General features: G+C 41.0%; 1 protein-coding gene across 3 annotated transcripts in view; it reads left to right on the top strand.

Annotated features, from left to right (window-relative positions):
• SLC44A5 (solute carrier family 44 member 5) overlaps nucleotides 1-21,793 on the top strand; it is a 154,089-nt gene that overhangs the window by 117,863 nt on the left and 14,433 nt on the right. For all 3 annotated transcript variants that reach the window (XM_081914643.1, XM_081914641.1, XM_081914642.1), the window contains exons 6-18: nucleotides 858-986; nucleotides 2,193-2,253; nucleotides 3,095-3,218; nucleotides 5,768-5,851; nucleotides 7,435-7,547; nucleotides 9,414-9,545; nucleotides 12,208-12,307; nucleotides 15,527-15,619; nucleotides 16,457-16,544; nucleotides 17,874-18,136; nucleotides 18,843-18,937; nucleotides 20,068-20,171; nucleotides 21,095-21,168. In XM_081914643.1, coding sequence (XP_081770769.1) covers nucleotides 858-986; nucleotides 2,193-2,253; nucleotides 3,095-3,218; nucleotides 5,768-5,851; nucleotides 7,435-7,547; nucleotides 9,414-9,545; nucleotides 12,208-12,307; nucleotides 15,527-15,619; nucleotides 16,457-16,544; nucleotides 17,874-18,136; nucleotides 18,843-18,937; nucleotides 20,068-20,171; nucleotides 21,095-21,168 — 1,460 coding nt within the window. The remainder of the gene's footprint in view (nucleotides 1-857; nucleotides 987-2,192; nucleotides 2,254-3,094; nucleotides 3,219-5,767; nucleotides 5,852-7,434; nucleotides 7,548-9,413; nucleotides 9,546-12,207; nucleotides 12,308-15,526; nucleotides 15,620-16,456; nucleotides 16,545-17,873; nucleotides 18,137-18,842; nucleotides 18,938-20,067; nucleotides 20,172-21,094; nucleotides 21,169-21,793) is intronic.

Here is a 21,793-nt window from a genome sequence, read left to right as displayed (position 1 = left end):
CGCGCATGTGTAATTACAGCATGCAAATTAAATGTGCTAATATCTTGGATTTATATTGCAAGGGATTCAGCCTGTTCAAAGGAGGCCATGTTCAAAGGAGACCATGTGTGCAAAATTAAAATGCAGCATATCTCTGAAGTTTCATTGAAAAGCTGTGTTTTGTATCCTCCTATCCTAGGTAATTATCTGCTGGTGTAGCAGATACTGGGATCAGAAAATAAACTGAAGTGCTCTGTGTGAACTTGATTGCCATGTATTATATGACTTTAGAAAGAGTTATGGCCGGAATAAAGCACAGGCTAGCCTTAACCCGTGTACAATAATGAAATCTTGATTTGCTTTTGACTGAGCTATTGAAAGTGAAAGTGGTTGGCTCTGCAAATACCCTGTTAGGGCAAAACCATTTTAACAGTTGCACACTTCATTGATTAATGTTTGTGTACTGTGTGAACTACACCACATGGGCATCTACTGAATTGCCTTCAAAGGTAGTTATAGGCACTTGGAAGCCTTGAGAAAATGCCTTCCTCCATCTACGTCATTTAAAAAGAAAAAGAATTAATAAACAGATTTTAAAATCAAATACTTCCAACAGGCAGGAAGATTTGGGGAAAATGCTGCAGCTGATGAAAATGTCAAACTGTCTCCTCTGTGTTTCAAAAGTGTTTATCTTCAAGATACTGCAAGGATAAAAAAAGATGTGATGTCTGTTTCTAAGTGCTGTGCTAAGTAGGCGTTCTGATGAAACGAATTACTCTCAGAGATGGCTTTTTTTTTTTTGTCTAGCTGCTTTGATAATTTAACTTTCTCATCTTCCTGTGTTGCTTAGATCAATGTGCATTTTTCTTTTCTTAAAGCTTTGTGTCTCAAAGTGCCCAGACAGGTTTGCAACCTACATAGACATGCAATCTTCCTACAGATATAACAAAAGTTATTGGGAATACTACAGACAGTTTTGCAAGCCTGGCTTTAGCAAGCCATGGAAGGTGAGTATAGATAAGATATTGCGATGTGAATATTACCTTTTATCTGTCCAAAGTGGGTGCAGTCCTTAGCAGGTTTCTATCTCCATAGCTGTACAGGGTTTGTTGTTTTTAACTCTATTGTTGGTTACAACTACGTTATTCCTAGTGCAGATTATACCCAAAGACTCCAGTATGACCAGCAACGGGCAAGAGGTTTCCTTCTATTGATACATTTTATAATTAAAATGCTATTTTGATGAGAGTTTTAAAAAAATCTTTAACCTTAGTCTTGTAGCCAAAAATTTAAAAATTAAGTTGGTCATCACCAAAAAAAGAGAGGAAGCCCATCACCAAAGAAAGGAAACAAAAGAGGGCTCTATGTTTAAATCTTAAATTAAATTATACATCTACAGTATATGAAAATCCAGAACTAATGGGCCATATCCAATGCTGCAGCTCCATGGCGGAAAGGACTTCCATGTACATGGCGCAACTTCCTTGTCCTTTGATTTCGTCTCCAGCTCCTTCCAAAAGAACTTGGCTCTGAGGGGCAATAGGGGAGGAGAGGAAATTGCACTAGCCGATTACTATAATTTAAATAGATATACAAAATTTCTCACACAATGTGAAGTCTGCAACTAGGTGACGCTTGTTCCATTTTGGTCTGCTGTCTTTTTTCTTACCATACTATTGAAGGTATATCTTTAAACCAGGCTTGGATTGGTTCTTCCACAGTGACCAGTTTACTCATTTATAGGATAAGGGAATAGGTGTTAGTCTTGGAAATTAATTCTTACCTTGTAATCACATTATAAGTTTGAAACAACTTGATAGCTTTAAAAACAAATATTCAAACCTACTTTAATATTCCTCTCATACTGAAAAACCCTTGCTGAGTCCTGATTGCAGCCTTAAGTTAATTATGTTAATTGTGTTAAAAGGTAATTTTATTCCTACCTGCGATGAGCACAAGGCCACCTGCTTGAAGCTTTCTCTGCTCAATGGTTTTTGTCTGATGCCTACTGTTTTGTTTTCATTGTTAGCAGGATGCCAGAGAGTCACGGCTCCATCCTATTTTTCATTTAGATGCTCTGCTGTGGCCTCAATCAAATAATTTGCAAGGGTTTTAAAAAGAGTATTAAAAAGAAAGAAAGAAAAAAGGGAAATGCTATAGATTCAATTGTCACATAATTATTTCTAACTTTGGGTTTTTCTTTCGGTTTCCAGTCTGTGGCCCAAGTTATGCGTGATGAAGATTGTCCTTCCATGATCATTCCAAGCCGGCCTTGTGAGTATTTGAATATCTGTGGTGTGCTTTCGCCACCTGAGCCTCCCACTCCCCCGGCCAAAGCCTCTTTTACCTTGGCACACAGTGGGCCCTGCAAAGCAGTGACAGTTTTTGTTGAAATCTCTGGAGATCTCATGGAGCATAGTAGGTTGGCTGGGTGTCTGAGGGAGCTCCACCTCTTGGAGTTCTGCCACCTGAGGCAGCTGCGTCAGCCCACCTCATGGATGACCCAGACCTGGCTTTCTGCTCTGATAGTGTACGCAATGATCTTGGCATGCCCCAGTACTAGCAATATTCGCCTACACTGGTTTTTGAAGCGCCCTTAGCTCATTTTCTTTATAAGATCAGGGTCATAGTACAATGCATAAGACAAATTAAAACTAGGGAGATAACCAGCTTAAGCTAAAATCACAATGTGCCCTTTAAAGCACGATCACTTGGGAATCTCCCCTTGCTTCAGTTAATGCACAGCATCCCCCCGTCACATGATTTCTCCAGTTTAAATGTCACTGTGCTGTCCTCCAGCTACTCTGGAACAAGACAAGAGCATTTACCTGTGCCAGGTGGCAGCCCATAGCACCCTAGAGTAACATACAAAGCAGAGAACATGCTGCTTCAGACATGCCTTTTCTTGTAGGTGTCTTACTACATGGATGAGATGGCAGCTATGATATTTGTTCCATTTCTAAGAGAATGCTGTGCAAACAGAAATCAGTTTAGGGTATTTAAATGGATGGAACTGAATGGCAAATAGGAATGGCGAGGTTTCTTTTTTAAAAAACCAAAAAATAAAAGCAGGACTCACTATAAATATTCCTTTTTCTTGTTTTTGTTTTAACAGTTCTTAAGAGATGTTTTCCTGATTTTGCCACTAAAAATGGAGTTCTGACTGTGGCTAATCAGACTACTTTCAAAGATGGAAGAGGAAAAACAAGGAACGTCACCGATCTCAGGGAAGCTGCAAAGTATGGATTGTGTGTGTCCGTCTGTGTGTTTGTATAACTTTGCCTGACCTGTTTGCCAAATGATAATTTCTATGCTTGGCTGCAGTACCATGATTTTTTTTTATTATTTTGGAGCACTGATTACATGGGGCCATATCTGGCTTTAACAGGAAGTGAATCTTCATACTCTTCATTTCAGTTATCTTAGGAGCAAACTGGAGATTATACACAAATGTCTGCAACCTACATTGGTGCAGCTTGAAAATTTTAGACCCTGGTCTGGTGGTGGTGGGATTGTATCAGATCACACTCACGAAGCACACAGTTAACATTTCTCACCTTCCCTGCCCCCCCACTTCTATTCTGTGCTTTACAACTGCCCCTACATTCCTGAAATGCAAAAGCAGCAAGCAGGCAAAATAGTTTGCCAGGCCTAATTAAAACAGGAAAAACTCCAACAATGTGCGGTTTTGCACTATAAAACTCACTTTGATCATAGAACCATTGCAACTGCGGGAATAAAATTGGGGTCCCCCCCCGCTTCTTCTTCTGCTGCTGCCATGATAATAAAACACATGTACTTTTAGGAATAAGCTCCATTTTGTTGTAGAAAAGGGTAGTATTGTTTTTCTTAAAAATAAGAAGAAAGACAGAATGGTGACGCAACTACTGTAGCTTCAGTTGAGTGGCCAAAGTGCTGACATCAGGCCTGTTTGTTGCTGCCTCCTATCATCTTCCACCCTCTCTGTGGTCATTTGGGTGTCTCCTGGGCTGCAGGGCCCTAGACTTTTGCCCTGGGGCCTCATTCCAGTTTCACCACTGTTGACATACCAACAGTGGCCATTTTTTATAATATAAGAAAGCACCTTTAGAAAGAGACTAGTATCAAAGAAGTGTGAAGAAATCAGGTGCTTAAACTTTCCTCCAGCCATTCCCCTCCTTCCCTGGGTTATTTCAGCTGTGATATACCAAATTTTGAACCTTGGAAGTGAAAGCAAAGTCTTCATGCATTCACACGAACAGATTTGCTGTGTTTATTATGAAACACAGCACCAGTCAACATGGCAGTGGAGAATGAACTCCTTATCCAGATTCCTTCAAACTAAATAAACCATTTGTTCCTGTATATAGACACCAGCCTTTAAAATATTACCCTTCCAAATTAATTTATGTCACTACAGAGATTCAACTAATGTTGCTTTTTAGCTCAGATGATATTGAAACTTTGATCAATTGACATAAATTTCACCAGGTGCATATTAGATGGTTAAGGCAGCCTTAGCATTATGCATTTAGATTTACAGCAGAACCATCCTTCACATAGCTTTTTTTAAAGGCTCACAGAATCATAGAATTCTTGTAGCGTTTGAAGGTACCCCAAGGGTCAACTAGTCGAACCCCCTGCAATGCAAGAATCTGAGCTAAAGCATCCATGACAGGTGGCCATCCCACCCTCTGTTTAAAAACCCCTAAGGAAGAAGGTTCATAGCATTGCGGAACTTTAAAATGTATTCCTTTATTGTGCTGTATTCTTTTCTTTTTCTTGTAGTCACATAAAAAATGTTGAATTTCTGTATACATCTTGATTCTAAATTCGATATTACCGTCGTACCTTGGAAGTCGAACAGAATCCATTCCAGAAGTCCGTTCGACTTCCAAAACATTTGGAAACCAAGGTGTGATTTCTGATTGGCTGCAGGAAGCTCCTACAGCCAATTGGAAGTCACAGAAGCTGTGCCAGATGTTTGGGTTCTAAAGAACGTTTGCAAACCAGAACACTCACTTCTGGGTTTGCTGCGTTCCTGAGCCAAAATGTTTGACTCGCAAGGCGTTCGTCAACCAAGGTACGACTGTATTGTGAAAGTACTTTAACTACTAGTAATAATGGTGATTAAAAGTTACTACATATATTTAATGTGACTGTACATATGACGAGATCAAGAAGCACGGTTCCATCCATAGCTACTCAGTAGAAAGTTCTGCTGAGTTTAGTGAGACATAAAGGGCAGAGGAAGTCCTGAATCTGCCATATTGGAGAGGGCCTGGCTCCACCAACTTTTTCTACCAGGGGAAGACATGGTGGCTAGGAGCTCCCCAATGTGACCATCCAGATGGAAGGCAGATGCACCAGTCTGGGCCCAATCCAGTCATATTTTCTGTACCAACATGGGAGCTGGCACAGCAACAAGGCATTTCCCACGCTGGCCAGTGCAAGTGGTGAGGCTGTGAGAGAGGGCATAGTGGCTAGGCTTCTCCTTAATTGCCTACTGTTGCTGGCCAGGGGTTTGGACTGTAGCCTAAGCATATATATATTGACAGCCTAAGTTCCAGAAGTGTCCTTAGAATTCAACTGCTCCTGTAGCCAATGCTTGTTTTGGGCAGAAACTCAGAACTGTGGCATCATAACTGTGGCATATTGCTGGCTAGGGCACTTTATGTTTCATTTTTCCAGCATACAAAATGTTTTTTGATACAGCCTGCATTTTCTCGTTACAGTGGGTTGCTTTGTTTAAATAAGGAATATCTGCTACATAAACTAAAATGTTCCCCTCCCCCCTTTCTTTCTAAAGCGGCATCAATAATGTTCTTGATGCAAGATCAGTCGGGATGAAAATTTTTGAAGACTATGCCAGTTCTTGGTATTGGATTTTAATGTAAGTTTTTATTCAGAGGAGACTTTGCTTCTTGCATGTGAAATTGGAGTGCTGCAAGGCGCACAAAAAGCGGGGGTGGGGGAGTCACCTCTGGCACTTCCATTTACCACATCAGTGCATCTTGGGGTTTCGTTATGGCTCTTTCCTGTCACTTGCACAGGAATATCAGTCCCTTGTGGTCCTTGAGGAAGCAGGTGGAGCCCCATGGTATCATATTTGGGAGGGGTGTATACATACCACATCGGGACGCGGGTGGCACTGTGGGTAAAACCTCAGCACCTAGGACTTGCCAATCGCATGGTTCGAATCCCGGCGGCGGGGTGCACTCCCGTCGTTCGGTCCCAGCGCCTGCCAACCTAGCAGTTCGAAAGCACCCCCGGGTGCAAGTAGATAAATAGGGACCACTTACCAGCGGGAAGGTAAATGGCGTTCCGTGTGCTGCGCTGGCTCGCCAGATGCAGCTTGTCACGCTGGCCACGTGACCTGGAAGTGTCTGCGGACAGCGCTGGCTCCCGGCCTATAGAGTGAGATGAGCGCACAACCCTAGAATCTGGCATGACTGGCCGGTACGGGCAGGGGTACCTTTACCTTTATACATACCACTCATAAACAAGGCTTCCCTTGACCACACTTTAAAGGACTGAATTCAATTTCTCTGTCAAAATCTGGTGGCCCAGAACCTGGGTTCTAACCTACAGTTTGACAATGCTATCTACACATCAGAAAACTCTAGCCGTAGTCCTATTGCCATCCTGCCACATAATGGCATCAACTTGGGCCCCACACTGTGGGTGCCCAGCATGCCCCCCACACTATGCCCAGTATACCTGAAGCGTCTCCACCCCCATTGTTCAACCCGGACACTGAGGTTCAGCGCTGAGGGCCTTCTGGCAGTTCCCACACTACAAGAAGCGAAGTTACAGGGAGGGCCTTCTTGGTAGTGGCTCCTGCCCTGTGGAACGCCCTCCCATCAGATGTCAAGGAGATAAACAACTATCTGATGTTTAGAAGACACCTGAAGGCAGCCCTGTTTAGGGAAGTTTTTAATGTCTGATGTTTTAATGTACTTATACCCAGGTGGGCGTGGTATAAATATTATTATTATTATTATTATTATTATTATTATTATTATTATTATTATTATTATTATTACCATCATGACGTCATGACACATGCTGTGGCATCATACCATGGGGTGGGGCATGAGCAGCAGCAATGCGGCAGTGACTGGACCCCTCCCACCTGATATCCGTGCTCTCTCTTCCCCATCAACTCTCTGCTCTCTTTTCCACCATCACCCCCCGCCTGAACACCACACTCTTTCCATGGGGTGTGGTGCCTGCACGCCCGTCCCTGCATTTTGTGGGTGCCCGGCTTCTATATGGAAATTTTGGGGGGTGATCGGGCACCCAGAGCCCCCGGGGAGATGGCGCCTATACTTTCATGTATTTAAAACACTGAGCATCAAACCTGGATAGGGAAAGCGTTATTGTTTGCAAAGTAAATGCAGTGGGGGGAGCATTGAAGAGAAGACAGATACCTAGCTGCTGATTTATTTAAATTGCTATGTCTTTCTTTTCCAGAGGCCTGTTCATTGCAATGGTTGTCAGCTTGCTCTTCCTTGTGCTTTTGAGATTCATAGCAGGTGTTCTCTTCTGGATTTTCATCTTTGGTGTGATTGGGATTATAGGTTATGGTAGGTGCCAATGATTTGCTTTTGACACAGAACTACATATCCAAAGTTTATAGGTTGGGATTAGAGGAAAAGTGGCTCCTACCAATGAATTCAACAACTGTTAACTGGGAATCGTCTGCCTATACAGTGGTACCTCTAGTTGCTTTTCCGCTCTTGTTGCAGACTTTCAGCTTACGAACGCAGAAGCACTTGATTGCGCTGTGCACATGCGCGGAAGAGGCGCTCTAATTGTGGGCTTTTTGGGGTATGAACGGCACTCCGAAATGAATTAAGTCTGCAACTAGAGGTACCACTGTACTTATCACCCTCTGTCCTCAATAGTCTACTTGCTACTGAGCAATTCCCAGTTGAGCACTGCACTTATAAAAAACCCCTCCCTCAGTCCATTCCTCTTCTTCACCCAGCAGCCCAAACAAGTCTTTTCAAAGTCCACAGACTGCGGGCTGGACCTCGTTCAGCTGAGGTGTGTGCTTGCTTGTGAGGCATGCTTGTGTTTTTCTTCCCTCAGCAGGACAGCAGTATATTTTCTGGCAGTTTAATGTGCCAAAAAGAAGAACCATGCAAAAGCTTGCCATATTCTACCCACTGTGCAGCTGCGGCTCTTTTCTGTGTCTAGAAGACTAACATCACCATCTGGCTTTTGTTAGGAATTGTCAGTGGCTGCAGGAGTAAACAAACATTTTCTCTTTTCTTCCTGTGGTTTTATAAGTTGGAAGGTTCATCATCCTTTCTCCACTCTGTGTCCTACTAAAACCTGAAATACAAAACAAGGTTTATTTGTCGGTACAGGGTCTTCAAAGAGACCTCTGGCCGCTTCAGGCATAATGAGGGTTTTTAATATAAGGATAGCTGTCTATTTCACTCCGTATATGTGTGTTGTGAAGATGCAATTGGCTGTGGTTTACTGATTTGTGCCGGAATGGTGCTCCAGACGGGCATAGTATGGGAGGGAGCTGCTGGGGCAATGGCCCCAGGCACATTTTTCTGGGGAGTGCTGCTTATGCAGTCCTGCCAGCCCTGAGCCACTTTGCGAGGCTGGGATGATCCTAGTATCACAAAGCAGCTTAGGTCTGGCAGAGCAGAATGAGAGGGATGCAACAGCCACGAGTTCTTCTCATGCTGTCCTGCCAGCTCTGAGCCGCTTTGCAAGGATCACCAAGTGGTTTGGAGCTGGCATCACTCTGGCAGCATTGGTGGCAAGTGCTGGGCTGGTGCAGCGGGCTTCATTCACCCTTGGCACATGCCCACCTGCCCACACAGGGCACTGGCAAACTATGCTATGCTGCTGGCTCCAGATGTTGCTGGACTCCATTTCCCATCAACCCCATCCAGTGTGGCCAATGTTCAGGGATAATGGGAGTTGTAGTCCAATGATATCTGGAGAGCCCCAAGTTACCTGGCTGGGTGTAAACAGGGAAAGAGTTAAATGCACAGTCATCACGCATGAAAATCCATTTGTTAATTCTATGCTTTTTCCAGACAGTGTAGGAAATTATTTGTTTGAAATGGTTTGAAACTCACCCTGCCAAAAACATCCTCTGGAGGCCTCCAGTGAATGACTTTTGATGGTGCTCTTGTTCCGGCTGCTCAGTATATTTGGGAGTGGGAAACAAATTGCCCCCTGAAGAAATTAGCTAGTGATATTATATAGTTTTATTTTGTTTTGCTTTCCTTTATGATTTATGTTTTGGCTCTTGTTCCTGCCTATTATTGAGCTACTTCTAGCACCTTTCTGGAAATAAGCAGTTCTCTGCCTGTGGTTTGGATTCCATTGTGGGGGTGGGATTTGGTTGGACCTACCATTTGTGCAGAGATTAGGGAATTGATCTGTGTCACTCTTCCAGTGCGTATTCTTTGTTTCAAAAGGTATTTGGCATTGCTACTGGGAATATCATCGCCTTCATGGAATACCTGGTTCTGATCTTACTATCTACGACATTGGATTCCAGACGGACTTCAGGGTGTATCTGCAACTGAGGCAAACATGGTTAGCATTTAGTAAGTGGATTTAAAGAGAAGTCTGTATTTTGACACCCACTTTGCATTCATCTAATTAAACAGGATTTTGCTGTTGTTGTGATGGGCACTAAAGCGCATGACATCAGCATTGTTTCATAGAGCTCTTGCCTTAAGATGCTTTCTAGTGCTCAAGCTGCTGACTGGAGGCCAAATGTTAAGAGCTTCCTGCAAAGAAAGCACTTCTGCGCATATATATACATGAGAAAAATTCAGGTATTCAGTGGTTAGATGTGATGATTTCATGTTTGCATGGAGACGTGCAGCAAATAATAGCTTCCCATTAACAGCAAACACAGGGCAATGCCCATCATCCCTCACCATTGGCCATGCTGTCTGCAGCTGATGGGAACTGGAGAAATCTAGTCTAAATAAGCAAAATAATGAAAATGAGGGATGGGGAGAGCCTTCAGTTATCTATATTCTGAGGATTTACTGTCAGGTGTGATGAACATGTTATACAGATTATTGATGAGCAAGATAATACCTATTTTTTGGTCAGTTCTCCAATAATTTACCAGTTGCTCTTTTACAATATATTAATTTTCAGCAGTATAACCAACAAAGCAACGCAAAGCAAAGCAATCTATGAAGCTTTTTACCAAAGCAACAGCACCACACAATATACTGAACATAGAGAAAGTCCTGTTTAGGGAAGTAATAATGTTTGAAATATCTGTAAAAGAGAATTAACACAGACTAGATTAGAGTCGGGACTGAAATCTGTTTCTACTGCCGAGACTTCACTGCAGGATTATTATTATTTTAACCCTTTGGTATGTGTGTATTATATTCTCTTCACCACTAAATAGGCACAATCTGCTTCCACAAATCTGGTATTGGGGAGATAAGGGGAGTGGCCTTTGAACAAGCTTGACTTTGGCAACTCTTTTAGAAATTAAAACCAGAACTAAATTTAGATTTCATGTTTGACTTTTAAACCTGGCAACATTTTGAACATTTTTTAGCCAGTGTAGAGAGATTTTGTTGTGCACTTCCTCCATGTGGAAGGTTTTAACTCCAAAACCATCAGCAATTATATATGTGTGTGTGTGTAGTGTATATATGTGTATATATGTATATATGTGTGCATATATATATATACACACACACACACACACACACACATAGAGAGAGAGAGCATATATAGAGTATATATAGTATATACTGTGTGCGCGTGTGTATATATATATATTTATATATATATATTTAAAGCGGTCCTCAGGAATAGCCTGGGATGCTTTTCTCTTTAATGTATCCCATAAAGTTACAGAAACATAGATGCTTGCTTTTTGTTTTCATAAAAAATCAAGAATGTTACAATGCCATTAGCCATGAAACTCCTGAAATCATACAGCTCTCAATTAAAACCTGAGCATACATCCTTGGAGAGCGTTTGTTTCTGGAACAAGTGAGGAAGTTGCCTCGAGGAGCTAATTTGCATAATATATTTTCCACATGATTATTGGGCCCGCCATGCAATTTTCTGCCTTTGCACTTTCTGCTCTCGTGGATCTGTTTCTCAAATGCATTGGGCACCGTTCAGTGCTTGATTATCCAAGGTGAAGGGTATGCAAATCATTGTGTGTCAGCCCCGCATCCATCCATTGCCATGTGAAATTGTTCATTGCAAATTGCAGTATACTTTCTGTGTCAGGTTTGGAAAAGGCGAGTAAACTGAAGGTTGTTCTTCAAGGAGTAACATTGGGGGCGGGGGACAGCTAATGTGAACACGTGCCTGAGTATGTAAACAACCTGAGAGGAATTTGTATAATAATCTCACAGTTTATTCAGTTTACTGGGAGTACTGGCACATACGCACAAAACAGTATGAAAGCTGGGAGAAGTGGGAGAATGTAATAAAAAATAATACATCACTGTCACTGCAATAACTGTGTGACAGTTTACACACAATCATTAGTAATTTGTTAAAAGTGTTTTAAAATGTTCTTAAATTCTTGGTTACAGTTTAAGGAATATTCTGCATTATAGTAAATGTCAATTGCCACACAGTTTTGTTGCAGCTGTCCCTGAAAATGTTCATCAAGTAACAGATATTTACTACACAATTTTATGTGACAACATCCTCAAAATTATTTGTTATGTAATCATATCTCCAAGCTCCACTCCCATTTCCACACTGTTCTCAGGCTGCTTTTAGGCTCAAATAACAATCCTGATTATCTTGGAATTATTTTTGAGTGACACTGGGATAATGGAGGTCACGATCAGACACATCTTTTAAAACATCAGTTCCATTCATCTTTCCCAAATACTATGCTAAAATAGCAGCAAAAGCCAACCACTGGATAATGACTGTCTAATCGTAAATATGTATTTCTTCAAATGGAACTGAGCATTTCAAGCAAAGCACAGCATTTTATTGCTTTGTTTTAAGACAAAACATTCACAAACACTCATATACTATAATGCTCATCAAGTATGAACCTTAAACACAACACACAAACGTAATCAGGACAGGGGCACACATTCTGGCTGGCATTATGCTTTCCAAGCACTTTAGAAATCCGGGCGAAATTCAGACATGTGGGGACTTGTGAAGTGCAGCACTGAAACCAGCCACTTCAAAGCGATGATGTCCTGGTTTGATATCTGTCGATAAACTTAATTTTCTTGCTTTCAGTGATACTACTTTGCATAGTGGAAGTTGTCATTATACTAATGTTAATATTTCTGAGAAATCGAATCCGAATCGCCATTGCACTTTTGAAAGAAGGTAGCAGGTATGTATACTGGAAACACATAATCCTTGGACCTCTCATATTTGCATTGTTTTTTTGGCGCAGAAATAGCACTTTGAAGGAGTGAGACAAGCCCCTCCCTCTCACCATGCAGATATTCTTGAGAGTGACTCATGAATGCCTAATCATGCAGTTGCTCAGTTCATATGATTTCTCTCCCGAAGAATAGGGGAAAGTATCACTTGGTACTAGATCAAGTAGTCACATGGAGAGGTCAATATGCAGCAGCCTGCAAAGTGATTGGAAATCAATGCAACATCAAGGTCATGGGCATGATGTTCTCCCTGTATCTACTGGCACCCTAGCCAAAGAACAGCAGCCACATTGTGAATTGCCTGTAATTCAAGCACAGCAACACGTATAAGCCATATAGTCTGCAGTGCTAACATGTAGTAGGGACAGGTTCCATGGAACAGCATCCCTCTTAAGATATGACAGATGTCCTCTATTTGTACTTTCCAGAAACAATTCAAGACATTTTCGTTTCAACAGGTTTTTGCTACTGGATGAAACTGTCTCTACCTTAGGTGTTTATACTGCATTGACTTTTTTTATTAGTCTATTTATAATTATCCTTTTTGTGCTGTTCTTAAAGCTATTTTTAGTTATATGTCAATCAACTTAGAGGCATGTGGAAGGCATAAATTCAAAAAATAATTTTAAAAAAAATCATGAAAATTTGTAACCAGCATTTCAGATGTTCCTAACAGAAGGCACAGGACATATCTAGCATCCAGGAGCAAACCTCTCTCATGGAGTGCACCCAGATTGTAAATATACTGTGCCAGAAGTACTATGGCCCCATTTAAGAACTGGCAAACAACACCCGTAAGATTAGGTGGGCCACAACTGGTGCATATCCTTCATCCAGCCCATTATTGAGAATGTTGCTTTTAGAAGCACTGAGAGTGAAAAATTCAGTTGGGTGAATATTAATGCCACCACATGCCAGGCTATTTAACAGTCTCATCCCACATATAAATATTCAACAGTGAGGATGGCAGAATATAATCCAGAAGTCCATGTAGAACATCTGTCAAGGTGTAGAACAGAAATTGCTCAGTAACACAGTCTAAAAGTGGTGTAAATCGCCCTGAGACCTGTGGGTATAGTGCAGTATATAAATTGAATGAATGAATGTAGCCACTAAACTGCTGAAGGATCCCTGTGCTAACATGGGCATTGTATTTTCTTGCATATAAAACACTTATTTCCATGTAGGCAACATTTATTTGTTATCTTTATTGGTCTTTTCACACACCAAGTCTTTAGATCTAAAAGTACACCACTTTTATAGTGAATTTGGTAGACCGTTTTATCAAACAGTCAACATTCTTCCCGTGATGTTGATGCTGTAAGTGAGAACAGATTTCGTCCCAGTGGCAACCTATGCTTGAGTAACCAAGTGTATAGATTTCTTGAGTCTGTTGTCATAAACAGCATTTATACAGCTAACGGCTTCATCATACTAGTGCTGGAACACGAATATGTACCTGTGCCCTTTCTTGGAGCCGATTTTCTCTCAAGCTAGCAGCATCAAAATATGGAATAAAGAGTAGAATTGTGGAATAAAGAGACTGTGATTTAAATATGTAATAGTCCCTTTTCATTAAAGCTATAAACATGGAGTTAAGCAGTTATTTGTTGCAGCACCAGTCTGTACTATATAATTTTATCCTTATCATTACAATTCAGAGCCACTTGGTAAAATAAGATGCTTTTATTCAAATAAGCGTCAAACAGAAACACTCTTGAAACTTTATAAACTTCCTGGTAGGAGGTAATAATGCCTTATAGTTTTGTCTCTGCCTTCAAAGGTCACTTGAGGGCAATACTTTCTGATATTTATGCATAATGCATGAAAAGAAATGCTGCATGTAATAATTATGAATGCAGCAGAGCGTACCCTATAGTCAAGGCTTGAAAAATACGTTGCTAATGACTGAGAGCTAAATGATTCCCCCCCAGCTCAGTTTAACATTTTTTCAATGAAAAGGCAATTTATATTAAGCAATAAAGCGTTTGCAATCTATTGCTAGAACAGTTAACAAGCAGTTTGTTAGAACAAACGGTCTGTGTCTTCACTGTCAACCAAGAGATGTCGTTAATTCCTGAAAACCACTGATTTGTGGTTATTATTCCTTAAGTAGCATAAGGTGATACTTTTCTCCAGTGACTCAAAACTATTCAAGGGGTTTCTAGCACCAGTCATGATTTTCCCATGCGGAACTACTGTTTAATGTAAAAAAATCTTTCCAGTAGCACCTTAGAGACCAACTAAGTTTGTTATTGGTATGAGTTTCCGTGTCCATGCACACTTTTTCACTATCATGCAGTGCTTGAGCCTTGTTCTATATGGGGCAGTATTACAGAAAAAGCATTATCAGCTTTCCATTCCCTCATCAGTGAAGGTTGCAGAAAAATGCTTCAACAGCAAAATGCAGTGGGTAGGATGCACCTAATGAGCCCTGTTAAGTGAAAGCCCTGCACAGACACGTCCACTTGTGAAACAGAGCTTACTCCATCCTCACTGGCCCTTCAATTTGGGATTATTCTGTCTGGCAAGCTGATGGAACAGTTAGAAGAGTTCAGTGTTGAATTCTACCCACTATGTTTCACCCCTACAAACATTCCAGGAAGGAAGGAAGGAAGGAAGGAAGGAAGGAAGGAAGGAAGGAAGGAAGGATTTACTACAGCGTTGTATGGGAGCAAAAGGGAACCAGGTTGGCTGTGACAGCTTAAAAACAACAACAATATGCTAAGCACTGGGAGCAGGGCTTCCAGAGAGGACAAGGTGCACAGTAGCAACCACAGCCTGGACAGCTCAGGGGGAATTAAGAAGAAAAGAATCAATGTTATGAAACCTGAAAGCAAAAGCCAACGTACAGGAAAATCAATACATCTCAGTGCAAAATACATAAAAATGATAATCTGAAAAACAATGACAGAGTGTTAAAGAGGAATAAAATGGAGGAGGAGATAGAACCGGGAACAGAATGCAACAGAAAATGGTGGAAGGCAGTAATATGAGGTTTTATAATAAAAAGAGAAAGTAGGAAACCAGAAAGAACAATAAATAATATTTTACTAAGGAACATATCAACTCAGTCAAACAAGAGCGGGAAACATTACAAAGGTTAAAAAGGCACATAAACTTTGATATTTATGGCTTACAAATATATTTTTCCTCTCTCTTTTTAGAGCAATTGGCTACATCATGTCCACATTATTCTACCCAATCATCACCTTCATCCTTATCGCAATCTGCATTTCTTACTGGGCAGTGACAGCTGTGTATCCTTCTTTGAGAAAGAAAGGTGCCTGGATGCTTCTTGCATTCCTAGTTCAGCATTTTAGCACAAAGACAGAAAGTAAGGAGAGTGCCACCTCTTCTAAAAGAAGCTACATTGTGTGTGGTGGTGAGTGGGGAGGCGGAAGAGTCCTTGGTCAGTTTTATGTCTCAGTTGAGTAGGGTTCCACTGTTCAAGTCCAAGCTTGGCAGGAAATTGGTGTGGAAGCTTTTAGGGGGTTGAATATCCTGGGAGATCCCCACAACATTCACCTTAAGTTCTTGAAGTGTTCTTTTAACAGTGACACCTGAACATCTTACGAGATTGATTCTTACTTTCTCAGCGCCACATTCTGGATGAACCTTATAGGGTAATGGAATCTCAGTTTTGTATTGCCGATACCACTTTTCATTTGGGAGAAAAGCATCCCGGAAGAGTAATATTTATAGCTTTTTCTCTCTCGTCAAAGTGATCACCTGGAGATGTATTTTTATTTTTTATTTTTCTGTATCTGCCCATAGCTTTCCCTATGGTGTCCATATACGAAGTCATTAAATCATACCATTTCCTTTTCTGTGCTTACCCCCAAGGTTACCCCACTGCTGTACTTGTTATTAAGCAAACTGCTTTACTCTCCTGTTGGAAGTGCTTGCAGGCACAGTAAATAGGGTTGTAGAAAGTGCATTCGCACAGTGGGTATCATATTTTATGCTAGACATGGAAAGGCAGAAATTAAATGTATTCTCTGGGGCTTTCCCTGTGAATGCCAAGTATCTCTTGTGCTATGTTTCTCTGTTCAGAGTCTGTGATTTTGTTTCCTACTTAACCCAATTAAATCAAGCTTTCTAGCTACATCCGGAGAACCTGTGTACAAAGTCATGGCTAATCAAAGCCTGTGCAAGTATGCAAATCTGACCTGCTACCCAGAGGTAAGCAGCATTTTATTTTATTTTTGTAAAAAGCTATGTGAATTCTAGCTCTTCTTGAATGTCCTATACATATGAAGTCAGTTTGAAAAACAATGCAGGTTCTCCACTCCTTATACTTTCTAATAGAACTGCACACATGAACATCACCACCATCATTATTACTTGTGTGTCTTTGTTTCTCAATTTGATCCTTTTGCATGGTTTTGAATGTATTGTATTTTCTGCATTGCGACTTGCAGTTATTTTTATTGATCATGGATTAGTAATTCTTTATTTTAATTGGTAAGAGTGAATTTCTATTCAATTATTATTTGCTGAGGTTTTGAGAGTTAATTTTATTGTGTGCTATTATATTCTAAAAGATTATTGAATATTACTTTATTTGATGGAAGTCATTCCATTTTAAAACTATGTTTTATTATGACTTTATGTATTGGATCAGGTTATTTATAAACTTTGTGTTCTTTGTTGTATATTTTACTGCTGTATAATAATACAGAAAGGTGGTATACAAATTAAAAGAGAGATGAAATAAAATGAAACCTATATGTCCCACTTATTATTAGTTCAGGAGTCATCAGTATCTTCTGTACTGCCTGTGGAAGGTCTCGTTAAATATCCCCTCACAATCTCAGAATAAATTGAAGACTGTTTGCTCCTCCTGCTCAGTTCATGATTGCATGGGCTTGGTCTCTCCATAGAACATGCCCGCATTTCATTGACTGTCAGGACTGGACAACAACTGTCTCTTTCCTATTTGAACTCAATAGTAGTGCAAAAAGCTTCCCTTCAGTGAGTTAGTGTGGTGGCGGCGGCTGGTGTGGGTGCCTTTCTCATGTCAGAGGGGGAGAAGGTACATCCACAATATTTTGTGGTGTTCTCTCTCTCTCTCTCTCTCTCTCTCTCTCTCTCTCTCTCTCTCTCTCTCTCTCCTCCTTTACTTGAGGCAACCATTTTGTTTTGTGCCACTCCCACAGCAGCTATTTTGTGTTATGCCATGCCCCAATGGCAGCCATTTGAGACTGGCGCCCACAGCACTTTCTCAAGATCCCAAATGGGACCAAAAATGTTGGCCCCTATGTAGTTACTTTATTAGCCCTTAGTTCCATTAGGAACCTTCTGTATTACCTGTGTCTAGCTGCTGCCACGGGCAAGATACTGGGTAACATGGACCATTGCTGCCAGTCTTTAGGACTATTCTCATGAAATCATTTGCCAGATGAGCTAACTACCGGTTCAGATTTATTAATGTGTTGATGATTTAGAATTGTACTGAAACATTTTTATATCCCCTTATTTGTGACCTTTCCCCCCTTCCCTTGTCCATAGACATTCAACACAACCAATGTAACCAAGCTGTGTCCAGGAGCCCAGTGTACTTTTGCTTTCTATGGTGGAGAAAGCCTGTACCACAGATACATCTTAATATTTCAAATCAGCAACGTGTTTGTGTTCCTCTGGCTGGTGAACTTTGCAATTGCATTGGGTCAGTGTACTCTTGCTGGTGCCTTTGCCTCTTACTACTGGGCCTTTAGAAAACCTGCTGATATTCCAGCATGCCCACTCTTTTCTTCATTTGGAAGAGCAATACGGTAAGTTAAAGAATCACTCGTCCACATTCGTATCTGTTTCTGCTTTTAGAAAGGTGCCCTATACCTTACAGTGAAAAGTGGCTTTTAGAATCAAAACAATTACAGAATTTAATACACCGCTATACTTGCACATCCAGCTGGTATATCAGAAGCAGTGCATGTGGTGGAATCAGACCACTAAGCTGCCCTCCTAACATCACATCTTCGCTGTGGGGCAGGTTGGAGCCATGCGGTTACACTAGCAGAATTGCCAGATTGGTATGGGGGGCCCCTGACAGTGCAACCACCTGGGCATGCCCTACCTCCATCCAGGTAAGCAGCAGCAACGTCAGTGTAGGAAGGGCAGTTCTGTCACTCAGCCCCATCATAAGCCCTGCTTACCACATAAAGCCTCTTCTCAGTCATTAAGCCTTTCCCATTTGCTGCTTTACATAAGATATTTAGAAACTTTGAAATGTACCCTCCCCTTAGCCCTGGAGATAGGAGCAAGGTAGAAATCAAAAGCAAAAGAAAGGGATACTTTGTGTATACATGATTTATTAATATAAGAGAATTATTTAATTGCAGTATAGGAAGCTGCATTTTGCAATCCATTGATATATTCATAGTTTGGAGAGGGGGGAAGTTGTGTCAGCTGTCTCACCTGTGTTGTTTATCATAACAGCACTGTGTCTTCCTGATTCGTACCATATATTTTTCCTACTAGATATCACACTGGTTCCCTAGCATTTGGCTCTTTAATTCTTGCAATAGTCCAACTCATTAGAGTAATCCTGGAATACCTGGATCACAAACTCAAAGGTGAGTTTCATGACATTGCACATTCTCTATTCCCATTGAGAGTATGGTATATATTTGCTATGAAAAGCTGGTAATCATCTCTCGGGCTCATAGGCTAGTATGGTTCAGAAATGTGGGCCACAAGCCCCTGTTTCTCTTTTAATGATGGGAAACACTGTGTGCATGCATTATGAATGCATCTGTGCAGTAACTGATGAGGTTTTCTTTTTTAGAATAATCATTCATGGAGTGTTCAGGGTGTCTGTAGTTTATGCTGCTTCTCCTTTGGCACAGCAAGAAATGAAATAATGGCCTGGTTATCATATGACATTAATCTGAATTTTCAGTGTGCTTGTGCACATTATTGAAAAGTTCTCGGCTCTCCTCCTGCTGCTATGTGTGAGGCTTCCATAGTCTGGCTCATCATGGTCCAGGGTTTTTTCTCTCCTCCCGCCCAAACCCCCCCCCCCAATCAGTAAGCCCAAGAGCAAACCTTGGTCACCACTCACTGGGCAGAAACAAATGACAAACTCTAGTTAGGACATCACAACAAGCTGTACTTTGGTAAGGCAACAGGTGGAGAAGTGACAAAGAATCAGATTCAGAAACTTTTCAGAAGTGTGCACCAACACACTGCATTCACAGTAAACCACGGTTTGCTTTTACAAAAAAGCAGGGATGGTGTGGAATGGGAAACCCTAGTACCATTATCAGTTCTGAACTATATGTCGTCAACAACAGCTTAAATGTGCTGTGGGGCAAATCCAAAGTGTCAGTTTTGTGCTGGCTTGCAGATGATAACCTGCTAAACTACAGCATGGTAGATTCCACATAGTGCTTTTTAGGGGATGGTACTCATCAATAAGAAGTACCATATCCTCTGGCCTTTTTGCTGCCCATGACAGTCATTGTGTGCTGATACCCACAACACTTTTATCAAGATACCGGTACTGGCACCCCCCCTTTTTTTTTACCAAAACGCCTCACAAAACACTGTACATACTTATTGCAAATCAGTGAGAAAGCAATCAGCCAGCAAACCCACACAGATGTGCTGGTGCAAACCAAGTCAAATCAAGTATGGGCCATGTTTTCCATCTTCTTAGGTATTCTTCTTTCTTAAGAAATGTTTCCTTTCCCCCCTCCTGCAGGCTCACAGAATGTCTTTGCTAAGTTCCTCCTTTGCTGCCTCAAATGCTGTTTCTGGTGCCTGGAAAAATTCCTCAAATTTATCAACAGAAATGCCTACATCATGGTATGTATTTTCTCTCTCTTCTTTGCCAGTATGCTGCTGTGTCATGTCTGAAGACCAGTTAGTAGTGTGGCAAACATAGCCCCCTGGTGAGCCTTATTTTAAACTATAATATTTAGCAATATCATCTTATTTAAAACAAAGTAAACAAAACCGTAGAAAGAAATAATGAAAACAATGGTCATGTTTGCACATAATAACAACTCCTTAAACTGAGCTCTTCCTTTAATCAAGGGTTTAACATTATGTCTAAAACAGTGCTCATGGTTTGTTTCACCCCAAACAAACCATGATCTATAGCTAAGGTTTGTAGTTGCCTTACCAATCATAGTCTCTTTGGAGGAAACAATGAATCCTGATTTGCATGTGCAACTAAGGCAGGCAATTCAGCCCTATGTAGAGTGCATTGCCATAGTTTGTTTAGATTAAGGATCTGAATGACAGGTGTGGGTACCAAGCTGTTTTGGGTCACATTGTAAAGTTTCATTGGTGATTTATTTCTTCCAAACAATTGGAAGACACTTTTTTTTTTTAGACTTGTGTTTAAAGTCAGTTTTAATATTTTTGTCTTAAGCAGACTTATATGTCCAGGTCCATTGTCATATTCTGTGCCGCCAACCATCTCCCTGTATTTTTGGCTCCTTTACAATAATGCAAATTGTCCATTTGTGTCTTAGCTTTAGAGAAAATATTTTAGTATTTCTTAGCAGGGGATTTTTGGGGCTCTAGTAGAAATAAAACTTGAAAAGCAAACAGAGCAGGGTGACCTGCAAGTGGATATTTTTGTCCACAGACAGGAAATAACATGGTGCTGGACATTTTCTTTCCTTGTATCTTGCCGTTCTCATAGGTCTGGCCCCCAGCGTGAACCCTTTTCATAATGGGGCTTTCCCGCAAATAAGTTAACAGCTGTTAATATTTTGCAGATTGCGATATATGGTAAAAACTTCTGCACATCAGCCAGGGAAGCTTTCTTCCTGCTCATGAGAAACGTGGTGAGGTAAGGGACCGTGCATTCCATAACCTGTGGACTCAATTAAAATGGGACACCAGAGGGTACTGCAGAGCAGCGAGCCTCCCACAGTGGGAAATTCCTGTTAAGCTTTATAGAATGTTTTAATTTGAATGGTTTAGAACATCAGTGTAGATCCAGTCTGTGTGACACCTGCCACTCCATGGCACTTCAAAAACATACTCTACTAATCTATTAAATATTCAAACCATTGCCAATGTTGAAGGCCTAGGCTGCAGAAGCAACAGAATGATCTGATGTATTGCACCAAACCACTGCAGAAGGGGAGGGGGGAGGATAAACCCTTTTGAATGCTTCCCTACATTAAAAACAACAACAACAAAAACAACAAATGAAGAAAAGCTAACGTTAAGAACGGTTTTAGTTTTGCATGATTCTGTACTAGATCTCAAGTTGCAATGAGGTTTTTTTTAAAAAAAATAATGTTGGGATTTTTACATAAGGGGGGGCATTAAAAAATCTCATCCCCCTCCCCCAGCACTTACTTTCTGAACTGGTATAGTACATTCTGTTACTTCATTCTGTTGCTTAGTTAAATAATTAGTTCAGCAGCTTTTAAGATGCTAATCAGAAAGCGAAAGAGCATCCACCT

This window comes from Podarcis melisellensis (assembly GCF_964234715.1).
Source record: "Podarcis melisellensis genome assembly, chromosome: 6".
NCBI classification, from domain to species: Eukaryota; Metazoa; Chordata; class Lepidosauria; order Squamata; family Lacertidae; genus Podarcis; species Podarcis melisellensis.
Note: the sequence above shows the minus strand (reverse complement) of the source record. Positions and strands in the feature narration are given on the sequence as shown.